Below are 20937 nucleotides of genomic sequence, written 5' to 3'. Positions count from 1 at the left end.
ATAAATTTTTAGGATTGTTGTCAAATTTTGCAAAAACTGTCAAGTTTTCTTGATATAATGAACTACAAGAATTCAGGGCATTAAAAGAGTTCTTGTGCTATGAATAATATCAAATACTATTTGAATTGAGATATTGTAAACTAGTTTGCTTTCAATGTCCTCATCGCACAGACATAAGTGTTACAGTATTTTCATTGATGTCAATAGATCATGCATGACAGGAGCAAACTTTCACTTTTACTAGACATCAATGAGATGCAACTACACCCAACAGTGTGTTTGTGAGACGTAAGCATCATTTTTAGTGAACGGCTGTAAACACTGTGAACTTCAAAAGCAAATTCGCTTGTTATTTTATCTCAAAATGAGTGTATTCAGAACAGCTAAAAGAATTGCAACTTGGGATATATGTACTGTGGCAAACCATAGGCAAACCCAGTAAACAAGAAGGGAAGCTGCTTTTATAGTGAAAAAGCGGGAGTAGGGAGGGGCTGTTCTAAATGAAACTCCGTTGGGGGAAAGTAACAGTTCAGGGGTTTCTCATTGGCTGGGCTGTTTCTGGGTGAGGAGAGAAATCTTCTTTCAGTAGTAAAGCAGTTTTACTTTCTGTCCAAGATGCAATGGACTAGCTCTTCTGCTTCGGTGTAAGTGACAATATATGATGGAGCGTGAGAACTCTGCCTACAGGCTTTTCCAACTTTAATTTAGCTAAGGCTTTTAAAAATTAACTTCCACAACAAAAAGAATAAATATCTTATTATTTGATTTATATAAAGTACAAAAAGAGGCAAATCTATTCCATGTTCTTAGAAATCAGAATAGTGGTTACCTTGTGGGTGGTGAGGAAGGGGGTGAGAAAGGTTGAATGAAAAAGAATACTAGCAGTTTCCAGAGAGAGAATGCTATTCAGTTTCTTCACCTTGATGCTGCTTGTGTTTGACTGTCTTTACCTTCTTGATATTCAGCGAACCACTTGCTTATATTCTCTTTATTCATATTTTATTTCCATACAAAGTTAAAAAAATCAGCATTTCAATTTCTTGATGTTTGAATTACTAAACTTTTTTGTATCTAATGAGAGTGAGCCTGTTGCTTTACACACCTATATAACAAGTCCTTAGAAGAAGAATTTCATGAATTGTGGGAAAAGTAGGCTCCTCAAATCAGCCAGGACTGCATTCTTGGCAAAGTTTACTCACGTTGTCTGGGTCTTGATTGTGAAAGCGTTGCCTAAGCTCAAGTTCCGTGAATGATTTTTGAAAGAGTTCTATTATTTTATCTTCTGAGGTTGACACACAATAGACTTGAATGGAGTTGCAGTAACTGGAGGATTTATGAAATCCAGAGGATATCACAGAGCTACTGCTTTGCACATTCCAAGAACCTGAACATGTTCCAACGGAGAACATGCCTAGGTTTATAAAAACAAATGAAGAGTGAGTGTCAGCATTAGCGTTCTGTAGGAATGCAGCGAGAATCGGGTTCAAACTCCGGCACTGCTGGGGCTTGTGGCTGATTTTTTTCTTTTACTTTGCAAAAGTTTCTCATGGGCGGAGCATCTATTAATCCTTTCAATTCTCGAGCTGTGTTTCAACTTCCTTTTGGAGCAAGTACTTTCCTGTGCTAGTCAGAGATTTTTAGCAGAGGAGAACCTGACCTAGTGTGAGCAGCGTCAGCTGTTAAATGTACCCCTATAAGACCCCCAAAATGAGATTGGCAGCGAAGATTGTGTGGCTTGTCTTATGGACTGTGTGTGTTGCAGAAGGTAAGAGTAAAAACGGAAGACTTTTTTCTACAGCTATATTATCAAACAATGGCTAATATACTTTTCACAGTGATAATAAAAATTTGGTCTAGAAAGTGTGATTTAATTACTGGTCTGTAGTTTAGTGTGTGAGTGGCTTTTGATTTTAAGTTTAAAAAACATACGCCGCTTTCCTGGATGGCGTATCTGACTATTCGTCATAATTTTATTTAATGAAAAATTTCAGAAAATGTTTGAATGAATATTTTTGAAAACCGTAATGTGATAATCATTTCCCTTGTAATTATCATGAAATATAATTTAATTTTTTGGCTTAGAATTTTCACCAAAATGCTTTATGTGAAAGTATTAAGAGGTTTGTGAACATATATAGAACCAGAAAATAAATTAGACAGTAAAATCCTTCAAATCATATAATGATAGAATTTATTTCAGATATAGATGTTAACTCTCCCTAGGTTTCATTTATCATCTCTGACTGATATTGCCATGGTCTTAAAAGTCTTGTAGATAAGCATTACTTGTATCATTCGAATGATAATATTATATAAAGGTGAAAAAAATTGAATATGCAATCTTTGTAACAGCTAACTTGTTCAGTAGAGTTTCTTCCTGTGATTGTATATAAGATACATTTGAGAACAGCAGCCTTTAGGAGTGGTCAATATGAGCGTAGAGTTTTTTTCTGATCTCAGTAAGACAATTTCTGGATTCATATTTAAATTTAATTCTATCACTGTTACTTGATATATTAAAAAGTTTCGTCTTGGAAATTTTCTCTCCTAGTTCATGATAGGTAACTACATATGTGATAGATATTTTGTTGCTATTTTCAAACCAAGTGAATTAAATATCATTCATAAATTCGCAAAACTTTTCACTGTCAACAAATTTTGATTGAATGCTTACATAATGTCAGCTGCTGAGCATTGAGAAATATTATGAAATAACACAAAACCTCTGTCCTTGAGAGTGTTTCAACCTGGAAAATAAAAGCAGACATCTTTTTTTAGTTATATCCTTTAGTAATTTTTTAAAGCTTATTCAAGTGTGTTTAATACTTTTGGAAAGATAGCACCTTTTTGCAATTATACATTTTAATGTGTTATTGCTTGATTTTTAGCTTGTAAGTTTTATATCCAGCCACTTTTTAAACTACGTGTACAATCATTTCCCTGCACATATACATATTACAATGAGTATTTAAAAGTAAAATATTGTTGTATTGGCAAAGAGTTCCAGAACAATGTTAATGTTACCAATTGCAGCAAACACATTTTTCTTGACATAAATATTTTCGTCTTTTCTTCTAATAGGAATGCTTTTATTGTTTCCCTATTTACATATTGTTCACTGAGTTTTCATGTAGATATCATTTGTCATGCAAGGAGGATTTATTTTATTTCTAGCTCGTGTTTAAAACTCAAGAATCGATGCCAAGTTTAATTAAACTGCTTAAGTGATTAAAAAGTGGAATTTGAAATATTATTAAAATCAGGTGTTACAGAGTATGTGACAAAAATTAAATAATAATGATTTAAACTCCTTGCTTATGTAATTGGTTCCAGCTGACTTATTTCATCAATGAACGTTTAAATGAGATATCAGTTTCAGCTGTGAGCTGAGCATTCGCACTATACATATTATAGTGAGAATAACTGTGAATCTGGCTATTTCCTAACAGATAAAGTACAACTTTGGTATTTAAAGCAACGCTTAGGTTAGCCTCATGATTTTCACAAAAGCACATCTAATGCACAAGCTAGTAGAGAAAAATTAGATAAATATTCAGTTGATAGAGAAGTGCAATTTTATTCCTTGTTTGCCAAATAGTTCTGAAACTAAATTAGTTTGAAATGTCAATCAACTCCATCAGTCTGCCATACTTAACAGAAATTTTGCTCAACTGAGTATACTTGATCATTAAAAAAAATCCATGTATACGTCAACATTTGCCTCTGCTTTTATTATCCACGTAGACATAAATATGGAATACTAAATTGAGATATTGAGAAATACTAAACTGAATACTGAATGCTAAACTGAGAAATTGAGAAAAGATAGTTTTGCGTGCTATCACAATCTGCTGTACTCAACTAGACAAAACATTTTAGCATTTCATAAATTGCCTCCACCCTGTTAGGAGGGAACATTCCTTCAAAAATATTATTCACTACTAAAGAGGAATAATGGCCAACAGGAAGAGTTTGTAAGCCCAACTTTCTATTTCTTTTCTTTTTTTACATACCAAGTAATACCTTTTTAATGCAGTAGGTTGTCTGCATTCACATTCCTAGCAGTACAGGAAAGTTAGCTGCTTTCCTGTAAAAAAATCATGGCGGGGGAGTCGTCACAGGCTACTCAGAATCTGGCCAGGTTTACAGGACAAAGTTCAGAAACAGTTCCTCAATCCTCAATCATACCACATAGTTTCTGCTTTCTGGGTTGTATTATGACAAAACTTTTCAAGTAGAGCTTTTAGATTGAGGGTCTAAAAATTGCATCATCCTTGAAATTAGCCACAGCCCAGAAATTCGAGGCTGATTAAAGTAAATTCAAATTCTACTGAAACATGTCCAAGGACACTCTGGCTGTGTTGTTTGGAAAGAGATGTTTTTTGATTCTGGAGGTTTAAAGGGCAAAACACTTCTTGCAGGACCTGAAATACAGTACAGATCAAAGAGAGAGAGATTCTATCCCATCAGAGAGAGGAGAATTTACTTTTTTCTATATTATATTGTTTCAGGTACAAGATGGCTTCAAATTTGAGTTAATCCTAATATGGAAAAGAAAAGAACTGATATAAATATCATAAGAATTAATTATGTTAATAAAAATTACTCTTTCATAAGGATATATGTGAAATTATGTATGGTTATAATCCAGAAAACTTGTGATAATGGTTTATAATCCTAAATTCTATGTTTCAATTCCAGTGTGCTAAATAAGAATTCCCCCGCCCCCCATAAAACCCCACATTTTCAGAAATATTAGTGTTGGTATTTACCTATATGGTATAATTTAAAGTTTTTCAATGGCCCAATCATCTTCAATATCTTCTTTCCTTCTAACATGTCCTACATGCTGATGTTACCTTAAATTCAACCAATCTAAAATTTATGTGGAATGACAAATGCTCTGAATAAATAGTTTGGGATAAAGTTAGTATGATTCACCACAATTTACTGTGAATTATTATAAGTTGATAACCTTTCCACAACAATCTTTTGGGGGAAATGGATGATGAGGAGGAGGGTAGGAACAGGATTGAGCAATTCTGGATGAAGAAGTATTCTCAGGTGGGGTAGATCTGATGGATGAAGTGCTGTGGCAAGTGCTGTGGGAAAGGGTAGAGAAAATGCCCCCAGGACTGTCAGGAACTCTAAGAACCTCAGTTTAGGCATATCCTGGAAATGCATTTGCTGCTCTTTTGCCCGCATATAATGTTAAACTAGAATGGAATTGTTTAAGTATTGCTAAAATTATTCTTAGCGAGAAGTAAGTTCCCAGACGTAAGTGGAAGCACAGGTTAGCAAAGATTCCTCATTTGTGGCGTTTGATTTTGAAGGCTGGAGCCAAAGTCTAAGTTGACCCATTTTCATTTGCTCAATTCCTGATTGTTCTCCAGCGTTTGCCACTTTTTCTTTTTCCCAGCTATGCCTACCCCTCTTCACCCCACACACCATCCCCCACCTGCCTGCCTGTGAGATTCTGCCAACCAATCTAGCCTAAGCTCACAACTACTGCATACTTTACCCGTTTCTTAACTTTAACCAGCCTCAGAACACAGTGCATAAAAAGGACATGATGTAATTGAAAAAAAAAAAGTGTTACATTTTAGTTTAACATTATAAGGAAACATTATAAAAATGGCTCAGAGAAAGCAAAAGTATTGGAACAGGAAAAAAAGTCACAAAAATAATAAAAGGAAAGGAGGAAAAAAGATTTGACAGAATACTTTTATTTGTTTTGACATTTTAACTGAGAGAGCCAAGTTTCTCGTAAACCTTGTTAACCAGAAATGTAATAAATAGAAAAGTGATTATAGAAATGTTCCTTCAAAGATTCCTAAAAGTTTTTTTTGAGGTAAGTTAAAATGATTTCTGACTTCAAAAAGTATAACATAGATTCAAGCTTAGGACGCATGGATGAGACGTACAATGGAATTACAGATGTTAGAGTTTCTTGAGTTCACGCAACAGAAATTTAAGTGCACTAAACATTTGTTCCCATGTCTTCTCTTATCATTTACATTTGCTACCATCTACTATGCTCTTTCCACAAGTTGCCCATGATCTACAAATATAATGGAAAGGCTCCAAGAAAGTTTTATATTCATTCATTCTTTCATTCATTCATTTCTTCACTCGATCATTTTTTAAGTAACTGCTAAGTACGGGACACTATGACTTGCACTTTCCAAAAGGAGGTCACTTAGTGGGGAAAAAAGGAGTGATTGTGTATCTTATTAGCATATGGTATTTTGTCATATAAAGTATTGTGATGAAGATAAACAAAGGAGACTATAGGATCATTTAGGGAAGGCAACAAACCCAAATCAGAATGAGAGGATGGAATGGGATAGGGTTAAGGAGTTGGTTTGTACAAGGTACAATGAAATGAAGACAGAGAAATATGTCAGGATTGTGATGGCATCTTGGGTATGTTTTGATGATTGAATAGGAGTTCACCAAATGAGGATGACGAGGACACTCAAGACTCAGGAGACACTGAGTGTGTATATGAAGGACCAACCACAGAAGTTCTGTAAAACTGGAGGACTGAGATCATCTCCCATATTTCTAATTCTTCCCTTAACTGAACTACCACAGTACTACACGTAAAATTGGGTATAGTGTTTTTTCTTCCCTTTCTCTTTTAACATGTATTCCCAAGATTTTCATGATGATTATTAAGATGCTAAATCATTTCTGCTACAGAGTTTTCAGGGTCCTCATTTTAATGTCACCCCGTGACTGAGCTCCTTTCTGTAGTAACCAGTTAAGCCTTATGAAACCTTAGTCCCTATATACTAACAATTTATTTTAAGAAAATAACTTTTGACTTGAGCAATAATTGGCATTAGATGTTAGCTATTCAAATACTAGACATTTCATGAAACTTGGTTTCAGTGGAAGTTTCAAGCTGCATCCTGACAGTAACTTGTTTCAATCCTAATTAGGATGTACTTGCTGCTCTGCCCAGTTTCTTATAGCTATTGCCTATTCTCCAGTTTGCTTTTTATGATCTTGGAATTATCTTTATGCACTTTTTTACTGTTAAAATTTTAAAAGGTAACTGTATAACTACCTTTTTAAATTTTAAATATATAATTTTATTTCTTCAAAGCATTATTAAATGCAACATAATCTCCATTTGCTTTTTCTAGAGTTTGTTTAAAAAGAACTTCATTGCAACTGACATTTTCTTTACACGGGTATTCATAAATTACTTCCCAAATCACCTTTCAGTCTTCTCATGTTATTTTTAAAATAATCTGAATATGTCTTATTTTTGAAATCTAATTGGACCATATCATATATATGCAAATGTAAGTAATATGCATATATACCAATGAGAAGACAGGAAAGAAATTTAACATAAAATATCTGTTTTTGCTATTTCCCTTTTGTCCATTTGCTTTCTTTTTTTCTAAATTGATTTTTAGTTTTGCTTTATAATATATTCTAATATCTACTAAGTTTAGAATTAGGCAATTTAAAAAGTAATGTCTTCTGTTCTTTTTTTTCACAAAATAATTTAGAAAACAAGAGTAATGGAACAGAGATGAACTTTAGTCTACCAAAGGAATACTGCATAAATTTGATTATGGTTTTCTCAAATATTTAATTTTATCATGATTCATTTCTTTTGAGTAAGAAAACTTTTGAAATAAATAACTGTTTATAGGTATATCGACATTGAAAACAAGCAATTAGCTCTGTTTTCATTTTGTCAATAAAACTACCTTAAATTTTGAAAGTGAAAACATTAGGTAAATCATGATTATTAAAATGTCAAGTATGTTTTTTAACTTTGACCAAAATTTTATAGCTGTGTGCCTCAAATTAAATAAAAAAGAATCCTATTCTTGTCCAATAGCCAAGTCCATTTATACTCTTTATTTATGGACTGAATAATTTTAAATTGGAAAATCAGATCAAGTGAGTAAAAAAGTTCACCAGGTAGTGTTTTACAAAAAAGAAAATTAATTTGCATTTAAATGACTATTCAAACACACAAGATGAAATATTCATTGTTTAAACTCAAGTGAATACTAAGACATAAGGAAGCTTAGTTTACTCATTAACTTAGAACTTGAGAAGTGAGATGATTATTCAAAAAAAATAATAGAAGTTTTAAGATAAATTCTACCTTAAGAAATGTTTCCATGCCTTTGAAAATATTTTAATGCTACTTATAATAAGCCCCCTGCCCTATTTCTTCAAGAACTGCCAATTTAATTCAAGCAAATGTGATTGTTATACATACATGCCAACTGTTTGACTACTTGGGCTAAAATAACTCTTTTTGTCTAATTAGAAATCTTTGAGAATGTGTTTTAACTTAGCTTGAACAATTATTTGCCAATTAAGACAAATGAAAGCCATGCCCTAAGATATGCTTAATTATTGTTATAGGACAATATATGAATCATTAAACATTTTTATGACATGAGTTGATAATACTAAATATGTTAAAGATTAGACCAATAGTAGACAAGAAGTATATTTGAAGTTACAGGATCTGGGTATTAAGGAAAATCCCTCCATTATGAAAAACAGGACACAGATGGTCCTTAATCTTGGGGAGCGTACATTTTGATGGGAAGATAGATGAAATCCTAGCAAACATAAGAATAATTACAAATCGTGAACTATGTTGCGAAGGAGGTAAAGAAGGGGCTGAGGAAAAATAACAGAGATGGGATAGTGACATTTGGGGACTTGAGCTGGGCTGGTCTTGGAGACTAGAAATAAGTGGATCACTCTGAGGAAATAATGTTTGAATAGAGCCTGAAAGATGAGACAAAGCCAACCCTCAAAAGTCTGTGGGAAAAATGTTTTGAGGAGGAGAAAACAACGTGCGCAAAAGACTCAAAGAAAAAGAAATACATTTGCGACACTCAACAAAACATAGACAAAGCAGCCCCAGTGGCTTTGGCACACTGAGTAAATGCTAGAGGTGACAAGATGAGATCAGAGAGAATGGCAAGATCCAGACAAGGCGTCCAAGGCCAAAGTAAGGAGTTTGGAATGTCTTACAAGAAAAAGGAAAATCATGGAAGAATTTTAACCACAGGAGTGACATGACCAAATTTGGAATCATCACTCGTAGTTCTGTGGGGAATGGAGCAGCAAGTTTGGAGATAGTCAGCAGGCTGTTTCACGGTCAAGGTGACAGATGATGCTAATCAGAGCTAAGATTTTGGAGATGGCAGTGGAAAGATGGAAAAATGAAGTAGGGGTGATAATACCTTTTATTTACAGAGTCAAAGATGCCATTTCAAGTTCATGGAAAAAGAGTCAGAGTTTTGAATATTATTTTCAGTGAAAAGGGTAATCAGTATGAGAAGCTTTGATGTAGAGTAAACAGATATATGCAGAGTAAATATTGTGAGGAGCTGGTAGGAAGATTATGTGAAAGAGATATAACTTCGTCTTTTATATCTGGTAGTTAAAAGCAATTAACTAAATTTGAAAAATGAGGAATTAGAGGTATAAATGTATTATCTGGAAATATTACAATAACCAAAAGGAAAAATCATTTGCCTCTGGCTAGCCCACGGGCTGAACTTTTTTGTGGATGCGTTTCTTTGAACGTTTTGTGGATGGATTACTCTGTTGGTAAATTCATTACTTTAATAACAATAATTTAAATTGAATAAATTAATTCATAAGAAAAAATTTTATTACTCTTTCCTTACACTAGCTTAATAACGGCATAGGAACTAATTTTACCAAAATGTTAATATATTAGTGGAAAATAGTTTTCTACTCCCAATGTTGCATCTACCTTTGAAATTTATTTTTCTAATAACCCAAACGCCATGAAGAGGATCTGAAATTTGAAAGTGAAAAACACACATATTAGCCCATAATTAAACGGAAAATTTCCCGTAAAAGCATGAACATTAAATTTTAAAAAGCCAAACAAAAACTCAGGCTTTTTCTGGAGGGGAGAGTAGGAGGACGGGCGGTTTTTGTTGTTTTGTGATAGAATATTGGCACCATCTAGTGGCGTAAAAGTATGTTTACTTAAATTATAGAAATCAAGATGGTGATGTGGAATCATTTATTACAAAGTTCCCTAATATAAATGTGCTAAAAATTTGCGAAAACTCCAAAAGAAAGTTCGAGCATATGAAAGCCCATACAAGTATTGTTTCTTACCTAAAAATGTAGTTTCATGTGGAGCTTTCTGTTCTATGATATGTTGTAAACTGTTTCCATAATGGATATGTCCTATGATGGGATTCAGCTCAGCTGATTATTTTTTTCCCCTTGGTTTAAAAAAAAAAAAGTCTAGACTAGAATGTTAAACCATTATTATAAAACCAAGTAAGGAAAAGAGTTTAGCAATGAAAATAATATCAATAAATATGTATGGTGATGAGTATCTTTGAATTTGCTTTTTTAAAAGTAATGTGTTGGGGGTTTACTAATACAATCATTCTAACATCGAGTAGTTATATCTAAATGAAGCAGTAAGCAGTATTAAAAATATTAGCAGTTATAATCATAGACATGAGCTTTTTAATGAATTTCCTGGTGTTCTCCTCTTTATTTATCACATAGTAAATTAAGTTTTTGGAAAATAAAAATCATACTGTATATGCAGATTCTATTACTTTAATATCTTTATTGTGAAATATACTATATGAGTTAAATGTGAATGTACTGTATTACAAATAATTATAATCACCCATGTCAAGAAGTGGAACATTCTCAGCCTCCTCAACAAATCCCTTCACTTTCTTCTAGATTAAAGCTCTTATCTTTCTTGTAGATGAAAACATTACCTTAATATTTATGGAATTTGTATTTTTACTCTTCTTTAATAGTTTCACAGTCTATGTACACATCGCTAATATATACATCTGTTCTCAAATTTTATATAGATGAAATAGTGCTGTAACATTATATGATATATATTATATATTTATATAGATAGGTATAAATAGATATATTTATATAGATGAAATATCCTTAGTGTACCTTTGTGTCTTTTTACTTTATGTGATTATTATTTTTTCTTTTCGTCTCATTTTGTGGCATTGGTGTATTATTCCATTGAATGGATATACCATAAATTTTTATCTATTCAACTGTTGATGAACATTGCCGTTATTTCCATTTTTGACTATTACAAAAACCACATGGCTATCAACATTACCACACATGAAATCTGGTTCACGTGTGCGAGTTTCTCCAGAATATATTCCCAGGAATAAAACTGCTGAGTATGGGACAATGCATGTCTTCAATTTCACTGTGAGTTGCTAGACTCTTCTCTATTGTGGTGGTTCCAATTTTCCTTCCCACCAGTGATTCCTGATCCTCTGCATTCTTTCCAAGTGGTAGGATTTCAGACGTTTTTTTGTTTTTGCCAATGTCATTTTATTTTATTCATGGTTTATTATGGTTTTAATTTTCGTGTTCAGTTTGAGCAATTTTTCATTAGTTTATTGATCACTTGGATTTCCTTTCTGGTAAAATAACTGTTCAAGTCCTCTACCCATTGACTTTTTTTTTTTTTCTTTTTAACAGCTTTGTCAAGTTTTGAAAAACAAGATTACTTCTGGGGCCGGCCCGGGGGCGCAGCAGTTAAGTTCGCATGTTCTGCTAATCGGTGGTCGGGGTTCGCCTGTTGAGATCCTGGGTACGGACATGGCACCACTTGGCACGCCATGCTGTGGTAGGCGTCCCACATATAAAGTAGAGGAAGATGAGCATGGATGTTAGCTCAGGGCCAGTCTTCCTCAGCAAAAGGAGGAGGATTGACAGCAGTTAGCTTAGGGCTAATCTTCCTCAAAAAAAAAAAACAAGATTATTTCTCCTTGTACGTTTTGTAGAAGTAGCTGGTGAAGCCAACTAACTCCACAAACAGAGGCTGAAGTTTTCTATGTTTATTTTGGTCATAGGACTCAAGATCTGTAAAATCTCATTGTCAGTCTTGCTGTACTTTTTTGTTGTACAAAAATTTTGTTGGAATTTGTTGTGCAAATTCCAGGAATTTGTCCATTTTATCAATATTTTCAAAGGTATTGGCAAACAGTTGTTTAAAGTATTTGGTGAAAATCTTTTTCTTTTCTTTTTGAGGAAGATCAGCCCTGAGCTAACATCTGCCACCAATCCTCCTCTGTTTGCTGAGGAAGCCTGGCCCTGAGTTAACATCCGTGCCCATCTTCCTCTAGTTTATATGTGGGATGCCTACCACAGCATGGCTTGCCAAGTGGTGCCACGTCGGCACCTGCGATCCCAACCGGGGAACCCCAGGCCACCGAAACGGAGCATGCGAATTTAACCGCTGTGCCAGCAGGCCGGCCCCAGTTAAAATCTTTGTGATGTTTGCAAGATTTCTAGTGGTATCCCTTTTTCATTCCTTATCTTGGTTATTTGTGCCTTCTCTCTTTTTTAATATTTTGATCAGTTTTGCCAGAATGAGATCAATATTATTTATCTTGTCAAAAAACCATTGACTTTGAACTGGAACCTTTAATTCATTTCTGTATAATAAAATTACTTATATGTTTGAGTTAAAACCTAACACTCAGCTTGATCCCTTTTTTTGTCTTTCTTCCTCTCCCTGACCTTACCGTCTTTTGATTTGGTTAATTATTATAATTTAATATTTTGCTGTCAAGTAAGCTAGAAGTTTTCATCTCAATTTTGCTTCTATAATTTTGGCAGTTAACTTAGTAATTAAAACATACTTTCTTAACTTATCAAAGTTTAATGCTAATTTATCAGTTAGGGTTCAACCAGAGAAACAGAATCAGTAAAAGTTTATCTATCTATCTACCTATCTGCCTACCTACCTATCTATCTAAAGAGAGATCTGTCATGAGACAGGAAATTGCCTACTGTAATTGTGGGCACTGGATAAAAGTCCAAAATCCACAGGGCAGGCAGTCAGAAAAGGAGGAACATAGGCTGGAACTGACAGGCAAGGAAGCTGCTGTCCACAGTAGAGTTTCTTCTCTTTTGGAGCAACCTCAGTCCTGTTTTACAACCATTCAAGTGATTTAATCAGGCACACACAGATTATCCTAGATAATCTCCTTGTTTAAAATTAATTGATTAGGATTGTATCTGGCCACATACCTTCCCAGGAATACCTAGATTAGTGTTTGATTAAATGATTGGATGGTTGCCTAGCCAAGTTGATGTATCATGAAAGCCATCACAGCTGGTTAATTCCTTTCCATTCTTCTAGGTGTTGTGAGCCTTAAAGTTATAAGACTTTAATTTTATTTTTCCTTCTCTCATTTAACTCACTGTTGCCATTTATTTTGTCTATATGTATATGTGTGTTCGTATGTATGTATTTAAAACTATGTAGGACTATATTTTGGTTTTTTATAGTCAGTCTTCATTTCGATTTATTTGTATTTGTACTGTTTTCTTTGGTCTTTGTTTCTTTCATTGCAAACCTTGTATCTGGGATCATTTTCCTTTTCCTGAAGTACATCCTTTATTTTCCCTTAATGTGAATCTATAATGGCAAATTCTCTCAAATTTTATTAATCGAAGTCTTTAATCTTGAAAATTATTTCTTTATATAGAATTCTAGGTAGATACTTATTGCCTTGTGCAAATTGAAGTGAATGGCTAGCATCTTCTGGTTTCTGTTATTACTATTGAAAAGTCAGTTGTAAATCTAATCATTCTGATCCCTGATCTAATATAACTTCACTAGAAACAGGAAGTCTGTACTACCTTTCCCCCTTACTCTTATGTTATTATTTACCCACAGTTTTAAATATTCCCCAAAACACGATTTTTAAAAGCCTGATAATATTTCCTGAGGTGAATGTACCACAATTTAACATCCATGCTTTTTAACATTCTAATTGTTTCCCATTTTGTCCACTATAAAAATGTTGGAATAAATATCCTATACATAAATATCTCACCAAATCTTTAATTATTGCTTTAGGATACTTTTTTTAGATTGAAGTTATTTTTTAATTTGTATGAGCTCTTTTAAGATTCTTTATCTATATATCACCAAATTGCTTTCTGTTAAGATTATAGTCACTTATACTTCTAGTTTTATTTAATAATAATATTTATATCACTTCATTTCCTACAAAATTGATTGTCATCTCCTTTACATTGCTGTCATTGAAATTCACCAAAAAATATCATTCACATTGAATTTTCATGTCTTTGATTATTAGTAATGGCTATGTTCTTGCTCCTTCTTAAGAAAATGATCTATCATATTCTGATATTTTCCCTTTGGTGGTGTTAATGCTTTTATTATTGCAAGCAGTGCTTTTGTGTTGAAAATGATTATGCAGTTAATTTTCCTTTAAGTTTTGCATAGATTATATTTTCATAAATCGAATTTTTAATTTTAAAATATTTTATTGTGTGTATCCTCTTTTTATAATTTGCTTTATTCACTAAACTTCATGTTTTTCTTATTTACTCATAGTTTTCTGAAAAGATTAATAAATATGATTGCAGATGGATGGCACTAATAAATAATAGTGGGTTACAAAAATGACATAGTATCTGATCTAGCAGGCAATTAAAGAAGTTATGGAAGAAAGAAGTAGATATGAATATCTTTATCCTTTTACCCATTTTATCTATCTTTTTAATAACATATTTAGGATAGCTATTTTAAAGACTTTGACACGAATTCCAATGTCTAGATCTGAGGGTCTGCTTCTCCCAGCCATTTTATTTTGGCTTCATTTTTGGTCACTTTTTTTCTGCTTCTTTGTATGTCTTTTATCTTCTTCTTCTTCTTCTCCCCAAAGCCCCCCAGTACGTAGTTGTATATTCTAGCCGAGGGTCCCTCTATTTGTGCTACGTGAGACATCACCTCAGCTTGGCTTGATGAGCAGTGCCATGTCCACACCAGGATCCACACCGGCAAAACTGGGCTGCTGAAGCAGAGCGTGCAAACGTAACCACTTGGCCGTGGAGCCGGCACTCCTTGTGTGTCTTTTAATTTTTATCCAAAGCCATGCATTTTATGTGAAATAAATGTAATGATAAAGTTTATATTATTTACCCCCACTGACAAGAGTGTTTACTCTTTGGTGATTCAATCAGGAATCAAACTCAGACGGGCTCCAGTTGCATTTTTACTTTGAGTCCGTCCAGTTCTGGATTTGAAAGTCTCAAGGTAGAGAAATTCTTGAGTTTTTATCAAGAACTTAGTTGGTCTCTTCTTCCATCCTGAAAGACTATGATAGATTTATCTTGCTTCTCCGGTGTTTTGACCTCTGCTCTAAATCTCACCCTGAGTGACTTCCAAATATGGCAGGTGTCTTAATGAGGACACCAGTTCTGTATTTGAAGCAGGCCCCTTTTCTTACTGACTTTTTCTGCGAGACTATAGGAAATTCCACTCCACTCTTTGTCTCTTTTATTCATTGGCTTTTTCTTCAGAACTTAGAATAGTGCTCCATAAATATTTTCCAAATTAATGAATGAATAGTAGAATGCAGTGCAGCAGTTAAGGATAATCTAGTAAAGTATTATTTCTCTGCAAAGCTATTCTTACAAGTTTATGTAGATTCAATTTCTGTAAGGTAAAATGCATATTTTATATAAAGTAAGGCACACATTTGGCTGGACTTGTAACCATATAAGTATTTTTTAAAACAAAAATAACTTCAACGTAGTATATGTTTAAATAGTTACTTTAAGCACTTATTTTTATTGCTTGCAGATTGTAAAGAACCTCCTCCAAGAAAACAAACAGAAATTCTATCAGGCTCCTGGCCTGAACAAACATATAAAGAGGGCACTCAAGCTACATATAAATGCCGCCCTGGATATAGAACTCTTGGAACTATTACAATGCAATGCAGGAATGGACAATGGGTGGCTCTTAATCCATCGAGGATATGTCGGAGTAAGTATTTCATACATCTGTAAAATTTATGAAAACTTTTAATTTTGAAAATACTGAATGTTTCCAATTGTACCAATACTGACTGAATTATATCACTATTGTCATTTAAATCCAAAACAATACACCATCATTATTCTTAAAAAAAGGGTTGTAATCTTCCAAAATTCAAAAAGCAAGCATGCAGTTAAATTCAATTATAAAATAATAACTTTGCCAGTTTTCACTTGTCCATATCTTCAATTCTGCCCTCTGATATAATATCGACTATCTTTGTTCCTGAGCACGTACATGAGATGTGTTTGCTGGTGTGGTGTACTACTATTCTATCTTTTCTTTTTTATTTTAGAAAGGCCCTGTGGACATCCTGGGGATACTCCTTTTGGTTCTTTCCATCTCGCGGTAGGAGATGAATTTACATATGGCGCAAAGGTTGTTTATACATGTGTTGAGGGGTAAGTCATCAATATAAAAAGAGGTTTATAACCGAGATCATTTATAATTGATATAGTAAATAGGAACTGGACTAATTTATAATTTTTAAAGTTACTATATCTCTCTACGAGCGTCTTTACAAGTAGCACACAACCAACTTGAAAAATTAAACTCTAATGGAAATTATCATATTTGGATAGCATATTATCTCCTCAACACTGAAAAGTTAAAATGGTTTACAATTACTCTGACAGAGTGTATTTATAATAGGGTTGGAAAATAGTGTGGTGGTAAATAAGGGTTCAGGTCTAGTCCTCACTACACTCTGTTATGTGCAGAGTATTATGGGAGTTCAATGCGTCAGGCATGGTGCGAATGGTAACCAAATTAGATTCCATGATACCTATTTTGATAAAATCTTATAAAATTTAGGAGAAGCAAAACTTTTACACTGAAATAATAACTACCATACTTTAAGGTTCCATGGTCTGCAAATTATTATTCTTATCATATGGACCAAAAATGCTACTAGGTTCATAAACATTAGCTCTGTGTGTCTAACCACCCACTGGGATCGCATGGCTAATCTTAACACTGTGTTACCTCCTCAGTGTTCTTTCTTCCTTGTAATTCCAAGCCAGGTCAAAAAGTCATTTTTAAGAAAGTTTCATATGTGGGAAACCCAGTATCCTTACAATTTTATACTATGCAAATATAAATGAGATCAAGAGATTACAAATGGGGTCTTATTATTCTCTTCTCATTCATTTCTTGATTTGAGGCAATAAAATATAATATTTTAAAGTTTAGGCTTTGAAGCCTGCATTCCAAAATCCCACCCTTCAATAACTGTATGCATTTTGTAAAATCTCTCTTTACTCCCATTTCCTCAGGTCCATCATAGGATTGGCAGGAGAAATAAATAAGACACACACTTGAAGGCCTTAGAAGAGCTCCTGGGATATTGTAGACACTCAATAAGTATTAGTTCTTATTATTTATTCTCTCCTTGGTCACTACTTGAGGAAGATTTTTCAAGGACATTTTTAGCCCAACCTTCAATCATTACTGCTGACCTTATTACACATGGCCAAATAGATTAAGACCATCAGACATGAACTTGCCAATTTGCTTCACCGTTCACCTCTGAAATATCCCCTTCAATCCGGGCTAGTCTGGCTTTTTCAGATTCCACTCTTGACTTGGCAAAAGGGATCAGATTCATAAACTTCTTCCACTAGATTCCCTAAATCTCAGTTATAAGTAATACTTTTAATTTGGTAAAGAAGTTAGTGACATACTTGCCTCTGACTCTTGCTCTGGTTAACTCAGCTTTGACTCCTGCATCTTGTGTACATTATCAGTAAACGCTCTTGTAGACTTGCTATAAAAGCGACTGTTTCCATCTCAACTTGGGCCCCCAATGGGACTAGATATTTGTCAGTAGAATAAGTCTTTGGACCATGCAAGGTCAGCAAACAGAAGTATTTTATGCTATCTTAAACTTTTATTGAGGGATTGTTTTACATATGAGAGGGGGTGTAAATTTTTTGACCCAGTTGTGGAATCTAATGGTAAAGTGGGTTTGCTACATCCATGTTTCTGCCAATCAACCCATCTTCTTTGATCCCTTGTCCCCATCCATCTTTTCTGTGCTGAATACTTATTTAGCCGAATACTAGCCACTTATCAGGATATTCAATATTCGTATCCAGTTTTATTATCCTACAAGTAAGTAGTTTTAAGGAGGCACTCTGTAAAACATTTTTCTGGTATTTTGCCTGGCCAGGATTGCATTACTTTCCTCCAGCTAGCAACATTTGGGCAATCTCTCTCTCTTCTCACTTCCCTCCCATGTATATGGCTCCTAGGAGGTTTTATGTAGAATTTTGCAGAATTCCTCAAAGAGCTTTGGAAGAATGGATGAGTCTCTGTTGTAGATGGAAAATGTTAACCAGGAAATCTGCTTGCTCTGTTGGAAGTGGGTACCAGTAGAGGAGAGAGATAACCTTTAAAAACCAATTCTTTTGTTCCTTTATATGATAGAGATATAGAGTAAATGTTTGACTTCAAGTTCTGTGACTCCTATTTAATCTGTTGAAATGTTTTCTTTCCAAATCAATAACAATCAAAGAAAGAAAAATTATATTTTCTAGGGAGAAAGTTTGTGTGTTTTACTTGTGTAATGGGCTGAAAAATCCTATTTGCAGATGAAGGAAACATTTGTCTATGTAGAATTATCTAGAAGCTTATGAAAGACCCCTTTTCAAAATTGTCTGTCTTTGTAATGATCAGATTATAGGTTATCAAAATACCTTCTCCTTATTTGTTTCTCTGAGAAAAAGCCTTTTGCCTCCAGGTGTCCACCATAATATCGAGAAGGATGCTTTACCTTGATCTAAAGCCTCTGACAATGACTACCCATTTTCCACCTGCCTCAGAAAACTTTCATTCAAGTAGAACATTTTAGATTTTAAGGATAGGCTAGATGAGTAATCATAATTAGATAAATTTGACATTGACTTGACTGTATGACCACAGTCTGGAAAGAATCTCTAGGATGGAGATGGGAAGATGGAGACAAGTGCTGAAAATGAAGCTCTATCCTTCATCTAAGAAATTTTTGCTAGCTCTATCTTTGATTATGGCAAAAGCCCAAAGTATCCACAAAATGTCACAGTCATGGAGGATGGGAGTAGTGAATAAGATTGGAGGAGGGGTAACGTGGTTAGCTGTTGGTTACTATCATATTTTTGGCTTTGTTTCTGGTAGCAGTTCATGGAACTTTGTACAGTGTTAAATGTGACTGATTAGCTGACTCAATGATAAAATAAAAATGTATTGTCACGAAACAGTAATGAGTTTGCGCTGTGAACCAAGGATTAAGATTATTCCAAGTCAGTGTACCTGAGGGTTTGAGGGCCTTTCTTAAGAAAGAAAGAAAAGGAAGAAAATGTAGATGCTGTTAATTTTCCCTGAAATGGAGTTTCTGGGCATTTAGATTGGTATCGAACTTGAAACTGCATATAAACACACATTAGCTCACCATTCTGTTATTTTTGGTTTTCAGGTATCAGCTGATAGGTTCGATTAATTACCGTGAATGTGATGCAGATGGATGGACCAATGATATTCCTCTATGTGAAGGTAGATGTAAAATTCATTGATGAGTATATTAAGATACTTAAAATATCTAAGATGTAAAAAAGTCCTAGATTAAAATATCCTTAAAGTCTATAATTAAATATTTCTTACTCAAATTATTTTTGTGGCTTTTAGTATAGGACTGAGTGGATATCTAGCCTTTTTATTACTACATTATTTTGTGTTTCAGTAATCAGAAAAGATGCAGGAAATAAGAGAGAACTCTGCCCTTTCTTACTGACCAATAAAGCAAACAATTTGAGTGAGAAAATGTAGATCCTGTTTCCAAATTTCCCATTAGAAATCTCAATCTTTAGTCATCATGGAAATAAAAGAGACCAATCAGAGTAGTCTTTCCCAGTTCCGTGCTCGGAAGTAAGTAAACAGGGAGAGATGGTGGGGAGGAAGACAGAAAGAGAGGGGCAGAAAAGGAGGCAGGGAAGGAGGGAAGGAGGGAGAGAAAGGAAGAAGAAACAAGGAGGAGGTAGTGATGGAGGAGTGGAGGAGAAATGTGATCACTCAAAAATCGTGCTATCTAAAGAAGAGAATGGAAGATCTTTCATCTTTGGAAATGAGAGGAGGAGAATAATGTTCTGGGAACATCTACATTGGAATTACCTGAAGTGTTTGATAAAAACTGGAATTTTTGGTTATTAAAGATTTACTGAATCAATATATCTGTGGTGATAGGGCAGGGAGATAGCCATAGAATTTCCATTTTAACAAGCATCCTGGATCATCCTACTGTAAAATAAAAGTTTGAATACCATAACCTAAGGGATGTTGGATAATATTAAGTAAAACCAAAAGCAGGACTCAAATTACTTTGAACACTGATGTGGAATAGGAAAGAAAATTAAAGACTATTTCTCTGTCGAAGTAAATATAATCAGGAAGTTTGCTTTTACACCTTGTGGGAATATAGTGTTATATTATTGTGAGACTTAAATGGAATTTTTGTATTGAGTTGTCCCAAGCTTTATATTTCTCAATTATTCGAGAAACACTTGTTTGTTACTACAAAAACAGAAACAGTCATTCAAAGTCGTAATTTTCTTTGTCCACTTCATAGAAAAGAATCAGAGTTAAACTTACTATTGTTTTTCACTTAGCAGAATTTATCTCTGGCAAACAGGTATATCCAATGCTTCTTTAAAAAAAAAAAACATTTAAGTAATTTCCTCCAAGCTTAACTTGCTGATGATTTTACAGATAAAATGTATGTATATATGCATATTTTTCATGATAAAGTTTTCAAGTTCTATTAGAAAAAGTTATATTTCTTTTTTCAGTTGTTAAGTGTTTACCAGTGACGGAACCAGAGAATGGGAGACTTATCAGCAGTGCATTGGAACTAGACCAGGAATACACTTTCGGACAAGTGGTACGGTTTGAGTGTAGTTCAGGCCTCATGCTTGATGGGCCTACAGAAATACATTGCTCAGCAGATGGCAATTGGAGTGGAGAAAAACCGAGATGTGTGGGTGAGAAAC

General features: G+C 34.0%; 1 protein-coding gene across 7 annotated transcripts in view; it reads left to right on the top strand.

Annotated features, from left to right (window-relative positions):
- The first annotated feature begins 1295 nt into the window (after positions 1-1295).
- Positions 1296-20937, top strand: part of CFH (complement factor H) — a 79054-nt gene continuing 59412 nt past the window's right edge. For 4 of the 7 annotated variants that reach the window (XM_070501639.1, XM_044762749.2, XM_070501637.1 and 1 more), the window contains exons 1-5: positions 1326-1765; positions 15683-15868; positions 16215-16320; positions 19371-19447; positions 20737-20928. In XM_070501639.1, the coding sequence (XP_070357740.1) occupies positions 1684-1765; positions 15683-15868; positions 16215-16320; positions 19371-19447; positions 20737-20928 (643 nt within the window). In that variant the 5' untranslated portion in view covers positions 1326-1683. Of the gene's footprint in view, positions 1766-15682; positions 15869-16214; positions 16321-19370; positions 19448-20736; positions 20929-20937 lie in introns of all 7 variants that reach the window. The other 3 variants (XR_011499486.1, XM_044762748.2, XM_070501640.1) reach the window with 2 other exon arrangements.

The sequence above is a fragment of the Equus asinus genome, chromosome 30, assembly GCF_041296235.1.
Source record: "Equus asinus isolate D_3611 breed Donkey chromosome 30, EquAss-T2T_v2, whole genome shotgun sequence".
Lineage (NCBI taxonomy): Eukaryota > Metazoa > Chordata > Mammalia > Perissodactyla > Equidae > Equus > Equus asinus.
Note: the sequence above shows the minus strand (reverse complement) of the source record. Positions and strands in the feature narration are given on the sequence as shown.